We start from the raw sequence: 17850 nt of genomic DNA on the forward strand, positions 1-17850 counted from the left end.
TCTCATATACTACTGGAGGGATTTATACCAAACATACAAAAGGCACTGCTCCATACCAGTCCCTACCATTTTGTCAAATCTGGTGTAATTCCGTTTAGCCGTTCGAGCTGTAGCCTTGTCAGAATGTCCCTATAGAAATTAACATGGGGAAAACACGTTTTGGGACCCCCCTTTTTTCTCGGCCCCCGCTTGACGAATCCCCCCGAAACTTTCCGGGAAGGAGCGGAGCGCAGCGAGGCAAATTTGAGGAAAATTACAGGTATATCCCTCAATCGGCGCCAAAGTTATTCCCAATAGAATGTTCGGCATTTCCTATGGTAACTAGGTCCTAACTATATATACCTACTAGCTATCGCCAGTAGGTAATATATATTATATGGAACTTGTCAACGAGTTTTAGTTTCACTTTCTTTAATACGTTCTGCCAGCCTGCCTTTAAAAGCGCGACTGTTGAATAATGTGACTTGGAACACTATTTTCTTAATTCATTTTGAACACCCTTTGCTGTATTGACTGAGTTGTGTTGAAAACAGTCAAATATGTGCATACCAGTTTTATGGTTAACTACAGGCTTAAACTATTTAACGTTAGAGAAGTATCCAGAGTAACCCTAGGGTAAGCACATTTTGGTAAAGACCAGTCTTTGTTCTTGAAGCAATATCTGTTGTTTTTATCCGCAATCAAATGACTGAATTATGGGTTCACTACTGAGGTATTTTGAGAACACAGCTAGCAAGCTGTGTTCTCAACTCGGCAAGCACTTGAACTCCCAGATGGGCATTGTAACCACTGCACTGTGAACTAAAAGCTAAAGAATGATACGATGATTGAGATCAGTTTGCCATTCTGAGGGCTCACACCAACTAAAGAATTGAAGTTTAAAAAACAATTGAAAATGCACTTGTTTAAAATACCTGAATATTGAAAATGTTTTTTTTTTTAAATAGATCCAGCACCTTCCTACGCCCATAAAGTCCATGATGGCATTGTGAACACCGTATTGCGATCACCATTCTTCAAAGATATCATTCTTACCGTTGGAGGCTGGAACTTTGCTCTTTGGAAAGAAGCGGTTTCTGTAAGTTACAGTTATTTTTGTAGTAGTCTTGAGCACACATCATGGCATATACAGTTGTCTCATTGGCTTTGAGAGGCAGTTTGTTTACATGTGGTGATGAAATCTCATTATTAGATGGCAGAAACTGGCCTGTTTGCCATTATTCATTGCTTCAAAATAATACCATGGTGGGAACAGAGAGGCATGTTTTCTGTTGCTCACCATTGAGCAGGCATTTGATCAGGAGCTGGATATGTCATCTGTCTCTGGGCCTGGTCCCACCCATCTTCTTCCTTGTAGTCAACTAGAAGATCCTCCTGCCTAAACCTCTTCAAACGTGCTGAGACAACTGTATCATTGCATTATCTCTCACTTGCTCTCAGGACTTTGATGGTGAGCAAATGAAGATGCAAGAGTAAGGACTTAAGCTGCTTTCACAGTTTCTTGTGCTGCATCTCTCGACCATGCTGGCACTTCCAGTCACCAAGCTCAGAATTTCACAAATCACGTTCCAAATTATGTACCACGATTATGGCTATTTTTTTTCTAATCTCTGTCATTCTGATGAACTCCTCCTAAGGAAGGATGTCTTGCCTATAGTGTATGTAGTTCATTTTTGATGAGTGATTGAACCAGGCACACATTTTGGAGATAAAACTCAACAATATATCCGTGATCAGGAACAATGGATGATGTGGTTTTATGCCTGAGCACAAACAAGAGTAATAAAAAAACATTCCTGTAGTTGTGTGTCTGGTCTGATAGTGTATGGGAGGCCTGGAGTTTTCCTGATGTTTAGTTTGGTGTTATGCTATAGATATGAACATCAGTAGTTCATGGCAGTGGCCAGAGACGGTCTGTGTTTAGATTTCTGATGGATACATCTGCCAGTGTATTCCTCACCTTGTGAATATCCCCTGCGCCAGCAGCATTTGGAAATTTTTCCCAACTCTCCACGCCGAGGAGGACGACGTCACAGAAGCTTGGCTCCACTCGTGGCTCAGCTGACGTCACCGGAGCCATAAGAGAGCCTCGTTGGCGTGATGACTTCAGTTCCCTTTTTTCCGCGCCGTCAACGCTAACGTTTTTTGGGGACTTTCCGTAGTTTTGTTGCTACATTGTGTTTTTCGCTTGCTTCTCTTGTTTCTTTTCCAAAGATGTCTTCGAGGAAGTCGGGTTTCAAGCCCTGTCGGGAGTGTGGGGGTCATATGTCCATTACGGACCCCCACAAGGGTTGTGTGTGGTGCCTGTCGATGGATCACGACATCCAGGGTTGTGCTTGCTGTCACAAGATGAATCCGAAGGCGTTGAAGGAGAGAGAGGCCAAGCTGTTTGTGGCGAAGATGAGAAAGGAGAAGAGGGGTCGAAGAAGATCAAGGTTGGGGTCGAGATCGAGGTCTGATTCGAAGTCGACCTCGGGTCATGCTTCAAAGTCAAAGAAGCACAAGAAGAAGAAGAGGCACGGCTCACAACGCCGTTCAAATAAGGGCGCGGCTCCAAAGTCGGCTTCTCCACCTCCTCTGCATCGTAAGGACTATATCTCTCCTTCTCCTTCACGGTCGAATCAGGGTACTCCTACTCACTCAGCTTTGCCTGAAGCTTCACCAGCTCCGGTGGAAGATGTTCAAGTTCCTGACGAGTCCTCGACTCCATTGGATCCACCGTTGGCGCCGGTTGGCCCGAGGCCTGTAATGCCTCAACCTGTACCGGGAGCTTACCCTCCTTTCCCTGGCCCCGGGCAAGACCCATTGCATTACTTAAATGCAATGTATGGTGTTTTTGCAAGGGTTATGTACCCTTCTGGAGCTCCTTTGGGTCCCATGGGTCCTATGGCCTTTAACCTGGGGGTTCCTCATGCTTATGCTCAGGCTCCCTTTATGCCATTTCTGCCAGAGGCGCCGTCCTGGCATTTCCCGGCACCGAGGACATCAACGCCATTTCCTTCATCTCCGGCGCAGTCTGCTCGACCTCGCTCAACTCAGGCTGTGCCTCTGGATCTGTGTTTTCGACGCCAGCTCCGCATCCATCGGAGTCGTGTCTGGCGCCGCTGACGCCGGTTGCGAGGATGAGGTCCCGGCGAGAGGCACACAGGATTTTGGAGGAGCAGCGTTTTCGGGCTGAGAAAGAAATGGAGGAGGGGGAACTTCACGAGTCAGAGGACTTATTTGAAGGTTTGAAGGAAGCAAGTGGCCTTGATATGTTCCCGGAATGGGAGCTTTCTCCTCCTTCAGATTCTCCTTCTAAGGATGTGGCTCCTTACCACACAGTCATAAGGAAGGCAGCGGAACTTTTAGACCTACAGCATCCAATATTTCTTCATTCTCCTTCCACTGTCATAGAACCTCTATTGCCTTTTAATGATGCCATCGCTGAACCGGTTTTGGAGGTCTGGCGTAAGCCCTTTTCAGCTCCAGCAGTTTCTAAATCTGTTGCTAGGAGGTATAGGGCAGCTCCAGGGGATCCAGACTTCCCAATATCTCATCTTTCTCTTGAGAGCCTGGTGGTTCAAGCCGCATGTTCTAAAAAATCTTCTGGGGCCTTTCCTCAAGTCCCTGGAGATAGGAAATCAAAAAATCTTGATCAGTCTGCTAAAAAGGTGTTCTCCTCAGCTAGTATGGCCTTGAAGGTGACAAATGCCACCTATTTTTTGGGCCGTTACATCCACGCTCTAATGGACTCTGCGAAACAGCTTGCTCCTAGATAGTCTGAGGATGACAGACAGAATTTTAATGAGGTCTTAGCGGACACTCAAGCAGCTGCACGCCAGTTATTCAGAGTAGCCTGGACACTGTGGACTCTATTGCCTGGATTATGAGATCTTTGGTTGCCACGAGGGGAAGTGCTTGGCTCAAGTCATCGGAGTTCTCTCCGGATGTGCAGGCAACACTTCTTGACCTCCCTTTCGATGGTTCTGGGCTATTTGGGAAAAAGAAGATGCAGCTTTAGAGAGGTTCAAGGACAGCAAAGCCACAGCTAAGTCTCTGGGCCTACAGGAGCAACCTAGAGGTTCCTCTTACAGGAGGTAAAGAGGTTTTGGAAGGCTGTCCTTTCGGACCTAAAGGCAGCCTGAGCAGCAGCAGCAGCAGAAAAATACTCTGTATAAGACCTACAGGGGGAAGAAAAGAGGTCGTCCACGAGGTCGTCAGCCCTCCTCCTCCTCTACCTCCCCCATCTTGCCACAGCAAAGCAGCCCTAGATCCACCATTCTGGATCAAGTTGGTCCTGTGGGGGGTCGGCCTAGCAATTTTCTACAAGATTGGGAATCGGTTATTACAGACCTTTGGGTTCTAAATCTTGTGGAAAATGGGTATGCTCTTCCCTTTCGGGAATTCCCTCCAAATTACCCTCCTTGCTAAGGGGCTTGCTCGGAGGACCACCTTCTTCTCCTGCAGGAGGAAGTCCTAACATTTCTAAAAAAAGGTGCAATAGAGATGGTTCCAGAGCTGGAAAGGGGTCAGGGATGCTACTCCTGGTACTTCCTGATTCCCAAGAAGGATGGCAGGTTACCTCCAATCCTGGATCTCAGGATCTTGAATCTTTTTCTGAAGCAGGAAAAATTCAAGGTGCTCACCCTAGTACAGGTTCTTCATGCGCTGCCACGGGAAGACTGGGTGGTGTCGATCGACTTGCAGTATGTGTATTTTCATATTCCAATCTTGAAGTCGCACAGAAAGTATCTCCGCTTTACGGTAGGGCCGCAAAATTATCAGTTTGCGGTTCTCCCGTTTGGACTTACTATTGCTCCTCGAGTCTGTCCCAAGGTGATGGCAATGGTGGCAGCCCATCTCAGGAGGTCGGGAGTCCAGTTTTCCCCTACCTGGATGACTGGCTTGTCAAAGCAGAGTCGCCAGAGACGGTGCTTCATCAACTGCGGGTTACAACTCAGCTGTGGTTCAAATTGGGTTTCTCGATAAACGTGCCCAAGTCTCACCTGGTGCCGACTCAGCGCAACCTGTTTATAGGGGCGGTACTGGACACTACTGTGTGTCGAGTATTCCCACCTCCTGAAAGGTTTCTCAAGATACAGGAAATTATTCCTTTGTTTTAAAATGGAGCGGTCATTCCAGTCCTGAAGGTCCTTTGCCTGCTCGGTCTGTTTGCTACCTGCATTCTGTTGGTCAACCATGCATGCTGGCACATGAGGGCGCTCCAGAGGTGCCTCCGCAGGCAATAGTAACAGCACAACGGAGATCTCAGGGAGTCAGTCAGGATCTCCAGAGAAGCTGCAGCGGATCTCTCTTGGTGGAGCCTGGAGGGCAATCCGTCTCAGGGAAAGCTCTTCCATCTATCTCCATCAGTAGCCACAGTGATAACAGATGCATCCACTCTAGGGTGGGGCGCTCATCTGGGGGATTTTGAGATCAAGGGTCCTTGGTCTCCAGAGGAAAGGTTGCTTCACATCAACCTTTTGGAGTTGCGGGCGATACGTTTGGCGCTCAAGGCCTTCCTCCCTTCCCTTTGCGGTCAGTCGGTTCAAGTCCTGACGGACAACACTACCGCAAAGTGGTATGTCAACAAGCAGGGAGGGGTTGGGTCGCATTGTCTCTGCGTCTCTGGTCCTGGGTTCAGGACCATCAGATTGGTGTAATGGCAAATCATCCTGCCGGAGTTCTGAACGTGCATGCAGACAGTCTCAGTCGGCAGTTCTCTGCCGACCACGAGTGTAGGCTTCATCCGGAGGTGGTTCGTTACGTCTTTCGGATGTGGGGAACTCCTCAGGTGGACCTGTTTGCCACTCACAAGAACGCTCACTGCCCATCATTCTGCAGTCTCCAGTATCCGATGCAGGGAGCTTTGGCGGATGCGTTTCAGTTGAGTTGGAGCTCTCAACTCCTTTATGCGTTTCCTCCCATACCCTTCATTACACCCCCACCCCCAGAGCTTACACATTCATGCCTGTAGATGGAACAGGGAAACCGGGATTCTTTCTTTCTCCCGCCTGACGTGGTGGGTGTTATACTATCGGCCAGGCGACACTCCACCAAGTCCATCTATTCCTATAGGTGGTCGACATTTGTCCATTGGTGTTGGGAGAAGTCTATTGACCCTTTGAGGGCTTGCTTAGCCAACATCCTTCAGTTTGCTCTCTCTCTAGCCCAGCAGGGTTTTGCTGTGGCTACTGTGAAGGGCTATTTATCGGCTTTGTCGGCGTTCATTTGCTTGCCGGATCAGCCGTCATTGTGATTGTGATTTATATAGCGCACAAATGCCCGTTGGCGTCTAGGCGCTCGTAGGGGCGGAAAGAGCCTGAGTTCCAGTTGTGGATAATTTCAGTTAAATTATTTTGACAAAGCCATGTCTTTATAAGCTTTCTGAATCCTAGTAGTGTTGGACAGCTTTTGATGTTGATTGGGAGTGAGTTCCATAGTTTTACTGTGCCCAGGATAAAGCTTCTTCCACCCCAGTTGACTTTTCTAAATTTTGGAGTCCGGAGAAGTTTGCTCTGTGGTGAGCGAAGGTGTCTTGGAGGATGGTACCAGGTGAGATGTTGTTTCAGGAATGGTGGTCCATTTCCGTGTAATGCCTTGTATGCTAGACAGAGGGCCTTAAAATCATTTCTCTTTTTCATGGGGAGCCAGTGGAGTTTTTTGAGAACCTCAGATATGGACTGAAATTTGGGGATGTTTAAGTCACCCATTGTGTTAAGCTTCATTAAGGGCCTTAATAACAAGTTTCCACCCACTCCCTTTATTGTGCCTCAATGGGACTGAAATCTTGTCTTGCCTTACTTGATGGGTTCTCCCTTTCAGCCCTTACACAAGTGTCCCCTGAGACTATTGTCTTTTAAAACAGTTTTTCTTGTTGCCATTACCTCGGCAAGGAGGGTAAGTGAGCTTCAAGCTTTCAGCTCGAAACCCCCGTTCTTGACCATTCAAGCTGATAGAATGGTACTCAGGACCAGGGCTGCTTTTCTGCCTAAGGTGGTAACTCCCTTCCATCTGGGGCAGTCCATTACCCTTCCTACCTTCTTTCCTCCCCCTCACCCTTCCAACAGGACCTTTTGATAAAGAAGGGTGGACACCCTCCTCCGGGAGTGGGGACTGCTGTGGTACTCTATTCACAAGGTGAGGAATCCACTGGCAGATGTATCCATCAGAAGAACAAGTTACTTACCTTCGGTAACGTTTATTCTGGTGGATACAGTATCTGCCTGCGGATTCCTCACTGACCCACCCTCCTCCCCGTTGTCCACCCTTGTATACCTGCAATGGTGATTATTTCTATCCGTTACTTTTAATGGAAGTGTATTATTATTTTTGCCTTAATGTATTGATTTTACACTGTGTGTGCTGGTTTGGATACTTTGTACTTTGTATATGTTTGTGTCGGTCTGTCCGTGTGCCTCGAAGGCAGAGGAAAAAAAGGGGCGGAACCGACCTCATTACGCCGACGAGGCTCCCTTATGGCTCCGGTGACATCAGCAGAGCTGCGAGCGGAGCCAAGCTTCTGTGACGTCATCCTCGTCGGTGTGGAAAGCTATGAAAAATGTCCGAAAGCTGCTGGCGCAGGGGATATTCACAAGGTGAGAAATCCACAGGCAGATACTGTATCCACCAGAAAAAGCGTTACCAAAGGTAAATGACTGGTTCATCACTGTCACAGTTCCAGGTCTCCTTGGTGATAATGGATTGGGCTCTAGGGCATAGATTCATCAACCAAAATTGCGATCGCAAGAGCTGCGAAACAGCTATTGCGATCGCAATTTCCGCTTCTGCAATTCATGAAGCAAAAAAACACCAAATTGCGAATTCGCAAACATAAATTCGCAGAATCAATGTGGAACCCCCTTTGCGATTCTGTAACAGCGATTTTCCACTTGTTCTGCGACTTAATTTGCGAAATCGCAAATAAATCGCAAATTCAATTCATCAAACATCGAAAATTGTGAAAAACACCAAAATCGCTAAATGCGAGTCGCAATTTAAGGAGAAATCAAACCAGGTGGTAACCATGAAGTTCAATTGGTAAAAAAATAATAATAATCAAACAAGAAACAGGTGCGGGGTTAAACAAACACACTTAAAGAGACACAGTAGGAGCATGAGGACATTCACAATGCCAGGTCTCTAGATCGTGGCAAGGCGGCTGAGGCTCCAGGCTGCAGCCCTGGACCAACGCATGATCCAGGAGCGCATCTTCCGGCTGCGGATAACACTCCTGGGCCAGACTGAAGAGGAGATCTACTCCAAATACAGGCTGAATGGGGCAATGATAAAGAAGCTCATCAGAGACCTTGACCCCCTGATGCAGCACCCAACAAGGAGAACCAATGCCGTGCCCACCCATGTCCAGGTCCTGTGCTGCCTGCACCTCCTGGCCTCCGGAAGCTTCCAGGGGATAGTTGCAAATGCAGGGGGGATCCCCCAGAGCATACTGTCACGCTGCCTACGGAGTTTCCTGGACGCCATGCTGACCCGGATACACCACTACATAACCTTCCCAACCACCCAACAGGACATAAACCAAACAAAGCTTGACTTCTATAACACCGCGCAATTCCCCCATGTAATTGGATGCATTGACTGTACCCACATCCACATCTGCCCACCCGCTGAGACTGAATATATGTACCGGAACCGCAAGTCCTACCACTCACTCAACATCCAGATGGTCTGCAATGCAAAGACAATCATCACCGACATAGTGGTGGCCCAATACCCGAGGAGCACGCATGATTTGTTCATCTTCAGGCACAGCTGCATACACACCTGCTTGGCCAGGGGTAACTTTGGCGAAGGACATCTCCTAGGTAAGTACACATGCCCACAGACATTATATCAAGACCATGTAGCTGCGCTTAACAGGCACTGACCCTCTGCTCCTATCCTTCAGGTGAAAGCGCCTACGGCCTCCATGAGTACCTCCTCACCCCATACCTCAACCCTGCTACACCACAGGAACAGCGTTACAATGCTGCGCACATTCACTCAAGAAATGTCATTGAGCGGACATTTGGGATGTTAAAGAGCCGATTCTGCATCCTACACAAGACTGGTGGGGCCCTCAAATACCAGCCAGAGGTCTGCTGACGCATCGTGGCCATGTGTGCCATACTCCACAATATTGCTACCAAGCGGAGGATACCTGTGGAGATCTCTGGTAGTGAGTCGGAGGGGGACAACCGTCCACCTGCACATGTGCATCATGCACGCAGGGAGAATCTTGCAGAAGGACACAGGCGCCGCAACAACATCACACTGAACTATTTCTAGTGCACCCATACCCCTCACACAACACTGCACTTATGCATGCCACATGAAATAATGACATGAGTTAGATTTGCGTTCAAAATAAATTCTTATTCTTTTGTTGAACAAGATCTATAACTTTTTTGTTTTTCAAAAAACATAACTGCTGTATTGCGTTATACAGCCTCTTGAATGCAGAGCAGGCGTGCTTGGTACATCAGCATGGCACTGCTGCTAATGTTCAGTCATTCACTGGCGCCGCCTGTCGCCTCTCCAAATCCACGTCGGCAGTGTCCGGCCGTGATGCTGCACTGGGCCTGGTACGGCGGCGTAGTTCTGATACCACCGGGACAGACAGGCTGCTCCGGCTGGATGTGCCTCACTGGCATCATCACCCCCCCCCCCCTTGCATGGCCATGGCCACACACCTGTTGGTTTTGGACTGCGGTGGTGACCTGCTACAGGGCCCTTGCAACATCCTGGCAGGATTGCACCATTGGGATTTGCATTGCCAGGGACCGGCATGACAGTTGGGATGTTGCATTCCTGATCAGGTGGTTCGACCGAGTATATGCTGATAGCCGGGTCAGCAGCTGGCGGTGGCGGCGGCGGGTGATGTACTGCTGCGCCACCATCAGTTGGCTGTTCTTCTTCACTGCAGCTGTTAACTCCTGCACACTTTCGGTGAGTTGATTGACATTGCGTGCAGTCTTGTACAGCTGCATGGCTGCCATGTGCTGTGCCTGCTTGCGGTGCACAGCTATCATCCGGCACTCAATCCCTAGCCCTGGATCTTGGGCCTGTTGCTCCTTCTCTGCTCGTGTGGCCACATTGCGCTGCTGCCTCAACCGGCCGCTTGCCTGCGACCGCACAGTGGTTATGCGGCTTGTCTGCCTCCTGGGTGGTGGTGGGGCCTGTTCCACTGCCATGCGTGACGCATGGGGTGGTTTCACTCCTCCTGTGGCTGCAGGGGTGGCCCTGTCCGCAAGTAGAGGTGGTGGTACTGGTGCAGGTGCAGGTGTGTGTGATGGTCCAGGTTGTGGGGAGGATGGCTCTCTCCCTCTGTCTCCTCTGGGGTCCCCTCGATATGGAGTGCCTCGCTGTCTGTTGTCTCTGCTTCTGCAGCACCTGTGATGTAAATGGGTGCATGATTAATGATATGAATCTTGCACATGGGATGTTACAACATGCATGCAGGCTTGCATTCCCTGACTAGCTTTAGGGATATGTTTCACTTGACAATTCTGGCTGTGTGTGGCTATCAGGGAACTATTGTCACACTACAGGTCCCACAATGCAATAGGGCGTTAATGATGTGCAGGGACTGCATTACTAGGGTTATCAAATGGCTAGCTCTGGGGGCATGGGTATTCTTGACATTCCTGCAGTTGCATGGCTCTTACCTTGTGATTGTTGTGTGAGTCGGGAGGTGTCCAGCTGAGTGACCCCCACGCAGGCTGCAGGGTTGATGGTGTCCTCAACCAAGTCCTCGAGTGGTGTGTTGGCGGCAACTGTGGGGTCTCCTCCTCCCGTGGCACGTCGCTCCCCCAGCCTCTCTTCTATGCGCTCCTTGGCACGTCCTCTGAGGTCATACCACCTCTTCTTTAGGTCATTGATTGACCGCTGGGTGACTCCTACAGCGGTTACCTTCGCGCTGATGCGCAGCCAAATGCGCCTTTTGTCAGCCTCGGGCACCTTCCTGGATAGCTTCCCAAAAAGCTTGTCATGGTCCCTGCTGACTCCCTCAATCAGGAACTCCAGCTCCTGTTCGGAAAACTTTATTTTTCTTTTCCTGCCAGTTTCACTGGATCCTTCTGCATCCTGGGACGTTCTGGTGTTGGATGTCTGTTCTGTTTTGGGGCTGCAGGGTGTGACTCCTATAGCTCAGTGCTGTGCCTCCTCCTCTCTCCAGCTCTGTGTTCCAAATGAGTAAGGGAACTGCCTACTTCCTGGTTGTGATGTCATCATTGTGCTCAAAATGCGACTTCCCATTTTTGCGATCTCGCAATTTGCGAGATTGCAATTTGCGATTTCAGTAATTGCGAAATCTCAATTTCGGGTTGTGAAAACAGAAGGTTCTGCGAATTTTCTGTGCTTTTCGGAAATTTCGAATCGGCGATTGAGGCCAATTGCGTATCGCATTTTTTGATGCATCCCATTCTGCAAATTCCAATTTGCGATTCGGTATTTTTCGCAAATTGGAATTCGCAGAATGGGTGCTTGATGCATCTGGGGGTAGGTGCTTAAGTGCTGGATGATCTGGTGTGAGGCCAGGTTGATCGACCAGCAGCCAAATCTGCAGCTATGCTCACTAATTCCTGTGCACAGCAAGTGGGTAACTGCTGTACCTCACCAACCTAAGGCTAACAACCCAGGTGAGTGTGTTCATACAACCAGTTGGGGTTCTCCTTTGCTGAAGGGGGTAAGACTACTTGATATTGGCCTACAGCTACTGACAACATCTTCATGTTTCTGGAAGCCCCTTGTACCTCTGTGTGTGGCTGAAGGGTAGTAACTGAGGTATTTAGTGATAGTGTTTCCCTGATAGAATGTGGGGGGTTGTAGAAAGTTAAGCTAATTTCCCAATGCAACAGTAGCATGTGTAAATGAACTTTGAGAGTATGCCATGCAGCCTATTCTATTTGTGTTGCCTTTACACCATTGTGAGGCTCACACGGAGATTAGGCACACAATTTCCTGCATTTATGTTGTCATTTCTCTATTGTGAAACTCAATTGGATGTTTTTGAAATGAAGGCGAAACCCTTCTCTAGATTTTCTTTGCTGAGAAAGACATGCACGGCATGGTGGTTCCAGGAAGTAAAATCCATCTATAGCCACCGCAAGAGCGAGAAAACATTTCTGCATGTCATGGGCAATATTAATTTGTTTTGTTTTTAAAACAAACTACCACCTTTGGGTTTAAAAAACAAAAACATTGCTGATTGGTACCAATAGACTATTTTGCCTTCAGAGCCACTACTGCATCTGCAGTTGCTCTGAAAGTTCACAGATCCCCAACAGGCAATGCAGAATCTAATTAGAGTATGCAATACTCCACCAGGAGAGTGGAGGCCCTAGCCTTTACTGACCTGGTGGCCTGACTGGCTCCCCACTGGAATTCAAATGACCCCCCACATAACCAATATTACTCTTTATCTTTGTAATGTCCCCTAAAAAAACATTTTAAAGCCAACACCCAAAAATGGGTGCTACTTGTGTCCCTTGGCATCCTAATGGGATCATGCTGCACCAAATGGGCATATTGACGCACTAGTACATAAATGGTGCCGCCCTCAGTTCCATTTTCTGCACAGATGTCAGTCTTTTTCTTGTTTTTACATTTCAGGATAGGCAAAGGGCATTTAGGGGCTTGAGAGTGGAAGGTAAAGCAAAATAGCATTCTTAGAGACTGACATACATAGTCATTGTACTTCCGCTGCTGTGATCTCAAAGGTGCTGCACGAGAGATGTTATACAGGGCTTACATTAGTGTTCCCACTATGAGAAGATGAGTGCAGCTTTCATTGTTGGGTATGGATGCAAGCCAACACTTGTCGTTATTTCTCAAAGAAATTCTTTTAGGAAGTGCTTCATCTTATGTGTTTTTAACACCTTGGCTGCTGTGGTTATTTTTCCCCTGTGCTGTAAAATTCAGGATGCCATATATTCATGACGAGCTCAGCTCGTCATCAGCACACGACCACCGTGGCTGATGACGAGCTGAGCTCGTCATCAGCATCGAAGGGGTTAATTTAGCACCATGTACCACTGTGAAAAATAGATATTAAGAACAATATGTTGTCTTTTATTCCCTCTTTTTTTAGCTTTGTCCATAAAGTGTTTGTGTCTGTAAGGAAAGCTGAGCAGCTTGACCCTTTGTCACTGTGCTTCTTGGCTCCTGCTGTCTGAAAATCCAGATGGTAAAATTGCTTTAGGCCTGGCTTGTAAGTGTAGCCTAGACCGTCCCCTAGCTCTTGCCTAGCCCTCCCAATATCCTTTTCTTCCCCTTGCAATGTCTAAATGCCTCTTCCAAAGCCCCTGCTGACACTGACACCCTCCCTCTCACATATACCACTAGATCTCCCTTGCTCTCAGATGATAAATGTGACTGTAAACTACCATTGGAATTAGGAATTACATGTGGTTTTCCGCCCAGAACAAAAACAGATCTATAGTTATTCCCCATTCACTGGCCATTTACTGGTAGTCATATATGTATACCGGATACCAACCCACCCAAAGTTTAAATTACGACTAGCGTGTGTGTGTGTGTGTGTGTGTCTGTCTGTCTGTCACAAAATCAGCCGATTTCTGCTCTCAGAAACATCATGGGTTATCCAGTATTTGGGTATCGTTCATAGATTCATATGCCTGAATTATTCCCCGTTGTCGAGATGGGAGTCCAACTGTAACATAATCAAGCAGTATTTCAATAATGCCATAGGCTATAATGGCCTTGAGCCATGCTTTACATAGGCTATCTATGTCCTTTTTCTAAAAAGGACCACATGTTGAATGCCGCCAATCAGCTGCTAGCACCCTCTAGAACCTTCCAAGCAGAGCCAGTTTCCCTCAGATTTTCAATGTACTTCGTGTGTGAAGTGAGTCTCCCTGCGTTCTACTGTTTCTTTCTGGAATTTTCCTGAAGGTTAATCTTTTCAACATGTTGGATATGAAAGGCATCTTCTATCTATGTAAGACCTGTGGCAGGACAAGAGCCCATGTGGATGAGCCACATAAAGACTGTATTTATGGCCTCCATCCAACTCATGAGGTAAGACAATGTAAGATCTGTCAGACCGAGAGGGGAGGCTGCTTTTGTGGCTCCAGTCCAGCAAGCAACGAGGTCTTCTGAAGAAGACAGTGACAGCTCATCCAGACCGCACAAAAGATCCAGCCCACAGGATGATACCCCTGGTGAGGGAAGGAAACACCTCAAACCCTCCCACGAGAGCAATGGCCATAGGAAGGAGAAACATCTCCTTCGAGCCTACAACATCCGTCCCCACCTCTACTGTGGGAAAGGAGAAGGAGCGTCCTAGAGCCTTATCTACAGATTCGACAAGGAGAAAAGGCAAAAAACCATAGTCGACAATGACAACTCATCGATGTCAACAAGTACCACACTCACGTCGTCAGCTGTCGATGGTAGGAACGGTGATTGCAATAGCCATTTCACAACCCATACCATTGACGAGAGTATCATCGTGTACATCTGTTTCGTCGATGAAGAAGGCACCATTGACGAACGTCCCATTGACGAGCGCCCCATCGACTAGCGCCCCGTCAATGAGCACCCCATCGATGAGCGCCCCGTCGAAGAGCATCCCATCGACAATCCCGTCGGCAAGCCTGTTGTCAATGAGCCAACCAACGATGCCATTGACGATGACGCCATCGACGGTACCACCAGCGACGTCAGCACTGTTGACGACAAATATTTACACTTCAGGGTTCGTGGTACCATTAACGCCAAAGTCGACGACATCAGTGTTACCAGGGTAAAGAAGACCTTTCTTCACCCTGATGCTTCGTCTTTTGCAAAATCTCCCCGTTCCCTCCCTCGCACTTATAGAACTTCCAACAGTCAGAAGATGAGGAGGAGGATGAGGATGGGATATATAGGGTAGCACATAGCCTGTCCGAGTTGCATGTGAAATGCCAGGATGAGGAGGCCGATTATGAGCAGTAGTACTACCAGCCATATCTGGTTCTTCCAGGCCATTTTCAACCTTTTACTTATTCCCCTGAATCTTGTCCAAGGGAAATGGCGCATTTAGCACTGTCTTTAATCCGTGATCTTTAAGCCATGTTGGTGGAATATCGGCAGAGATTTCCTCCCCAGGTTGTCCAGCGTGAGCCACTGTCACATCAGCCACAGCCCCCAGTAATGCCAGCCTTATCCCAACCAGCAACACCTATGTTGCAGTGCTCTCCAGCACAGGCACCCACTGAGGACAACCCCTCTTCTTCAGAGGATGAGATGGAAGAAGGAGAGATTCCAGAACCAAATCCACCTGCGGATGCCTAGGATAACTATATCATCCCTAAAACCTCGCCTCAGGCACACCATCCAGGGGACTCACCTCCAGAAGACATCGGAGTGTTTCACAGCTTGATGGAGAGAGCATCCAACAGGTTTAATCTCTCCATGGTTGTTCAGCATACAGATTGTTTTCTGTATGATATTAATGAGGAAGCCAGGAAATCTATTTGTACGATCCCCATAATAGATTATATCTGGCAGGATGGAGTAAAGATAATGAAAATACTAGCTACAATAACACCAGTGCTCCCTCGAATAGAAAAAGAGTACAGGGCCCCTGAAGATGCTCATTCTTGCCTGACGGGTCACACTAAGCCAGATTCCCTCATTTTGCAGGTGGCTCAGAGGAGATCGAAAAATCCAGCTACCCCCAATCTTGACTCCTCTGGACAAGGAGGGACGCAAATTGGATGTCATGGGTAAGCGTTTTTCAACCATGGCTGCTGTTACCATTCGGGCAGCTGACGCTTTGGCTATTATCGGCCATTCCGATCGACAGATTTGGTCGGATATGGCAGCCTTGTTGGACCTCATCCCTGAAGACAGGAAACAAGAGGCGAGGAAGATCCTTGTAAATGGTGAATGAGCAGCCTCAGAGACCATTGACTATGGACATAGCAAACACAGGTTTCTGGCCGCTGGCTGAGGCAGCAGTATTTTGACGCCAGGGATGGTTGAAAGCCACCACTTTCAGGCCTGAAGTTCAAACAAAGATCTTTGACATGGCGTTCGATGGAGAGTCATTATTTGTCAAGTATATTGATGATGCACTGCTCACCGTGAAGTCGGACACTGATACAGCAAAGTCGTTAATCATCGTCCAATACAGGAAATGCCTTTGGTGAAGTGAACGGATGCGTTTTTCTCGCACACAGGGGAGATTTTTAGAGGCAACAGCAATACCAACCCTATCAGGCTCGATATAGGCAGACTTATCAACCTTCCACCTACTGCCGATCGGCGACAGCTGGTTCCTCTCGTGAAGGCACTCGAAAGAGAACACCGTCTCAAGAGATGGACAACAGAAGGAACCAATGATCAACCCTGGGTTACCAGCTTCCCCCTCCTCCATCCTTCCCGTGGGTGCGAAGATCTGCACTTTTTTTGCCAGCAATTGAAAAGTATAACATCAGACCAATAGGTGTTGGATCTTATTGCTTTTGGTCATACACTGGAGTTCACAAGCATACCTCCAACTTTTCCACCCAAGGGAGCCCCTCCCCCTTGTCTTCACTTATTGCACAAATAAGTAAAAACCATGCTCTAAAAAGGTGCAATCAAGGAAGTTCCACCTCTACAAAGGGGTCAGGGTTTCCATTCCTATTTGTTCCTAAAAATGAAGAAATTAGGGGAGTAGAGACCAATACTGGATCTCAGGAGCCTCAACAAGTACCTGAAAAAGCAAACGCTCAGGATGGTAAATTTAGCCAAGATCCTGCGACGCCTCAACAAAGGGGACTTTATGACCTCACTCAATCTAGAAGAATCATACATCCACACCCCCATCCATCGGAAACACCAAAAATTCCTCAGGTTTACAGTAGTTGGTACCCACTACCAATTCAATGTTCTCCCTTTCAGCCTCAAGTCTTCACCCAGAATATTTACAAAGTGCCTCGCGCTGGTGACCGCAGCTCTACATTCTCATGGTCACCAAGTATTCCACTACTTGGGCGATTGGCTTTTGAAGGCACCAACAGCTGATCAAGAGGCCAGAACCACAGATGCTTGTCTCCAGCTATTCAACAGACTATGGCTGACAGTGAACATCAAAAAGTCTTATTTTCTTCCCAGTCTAACAGCACCATTTCTGGGAGCCAGGTCGGACACAATCCAATGCAAGGCCTACCTATCGAACAAGTGACAGGCATATCTACAGCAGCTTGCTATGACGATCTTAAGAAGAAAGTCCATTTCAGTGAGAGGGTACAAGTCGCTCCTATGGATGTGTTCCTCAGCAGTCAATCCAGTACCTTTAGCCAAGCTCAAAATGAGACCTCTGTAAGAAGAGCTTAAAAAACAGTGGCTACAAACGTAGGGATCCTTCGAAGACATCATTCCTATAACCCCAGCAATGAAGGCGGCAATGCAATTGTGTTATCACTGTCCGCATCTTTCCAAAGATCACACTTTCTTAAAAGAAATACCAGACTACATACTGACAAAAGATACTTCCATGGAAGCCTGGGGAGTTCATTTACAGGATCTCCGAACCCAGGGCAATTGGTCCAGTTCTCAAAAGTAATGTCATATCAACAGCCTGGAGCTGAAAGCAATATTCCTCTCATTACAGGCCTTCCTACCAAGAATAGCAGGCGCTTCCGTACTGGTCCACAAGGACAATACGATGGTATGTTCTACATAAACAATCAGGGGGAACCAAATCTCTCACACTTTCTCTGGAAGCGCAAGAACTATGGAATTGGGCAACACCGCAACGGATTTCTCTCAAGGCCGAGCATGTTCCAGGCCTTCACAGCATGCTAGCAGATGCTCTCAGCAGAGCTACAAACAATTGCCATGAATGGAAACTCAACCAATTACAGCTGGACTGAG

The 17850-nt window shown here is 47.8% G+C and overlaps 1 protein-coding gene across 1 annotated transcript in view; it reads left to right on the forward strand.

Annotated features, from left to right (window-relative positions):
* DNAI3 (dynein axonemal intermediate chain 3) overlaps positions 1 to 17850 on the forward strand; it is a 1122635-nt gene that overhangs the window by 808348 nt on the left and 296437 nt on the right. Inside the window, exon 19 of the mRNA XM_086954055.1 lies at positions 948 to 1078. Within this exon, the coding sequence (XP_086810181.1) occupies positions 948 to 1078 (131 nt within the window). The remainder of the gene's footprint in view (positions 1 to 947; positions 1079 to 17850) is intronic.

This window comes from Lissotriton vulgaris, chromosome 1_1 (genome assembly GCF_964263255.1).
Source record: "Lissotriton vulgaris chromosome 1_1, aLisVul1.2, whole genome shotgun sequence".
Lineage (NCBI taxonomy): Eukaryota > Metazoa > Chordata > Amphibia > Caudata > Salamandridae > Lissotriton > Lissotriton vulgaris.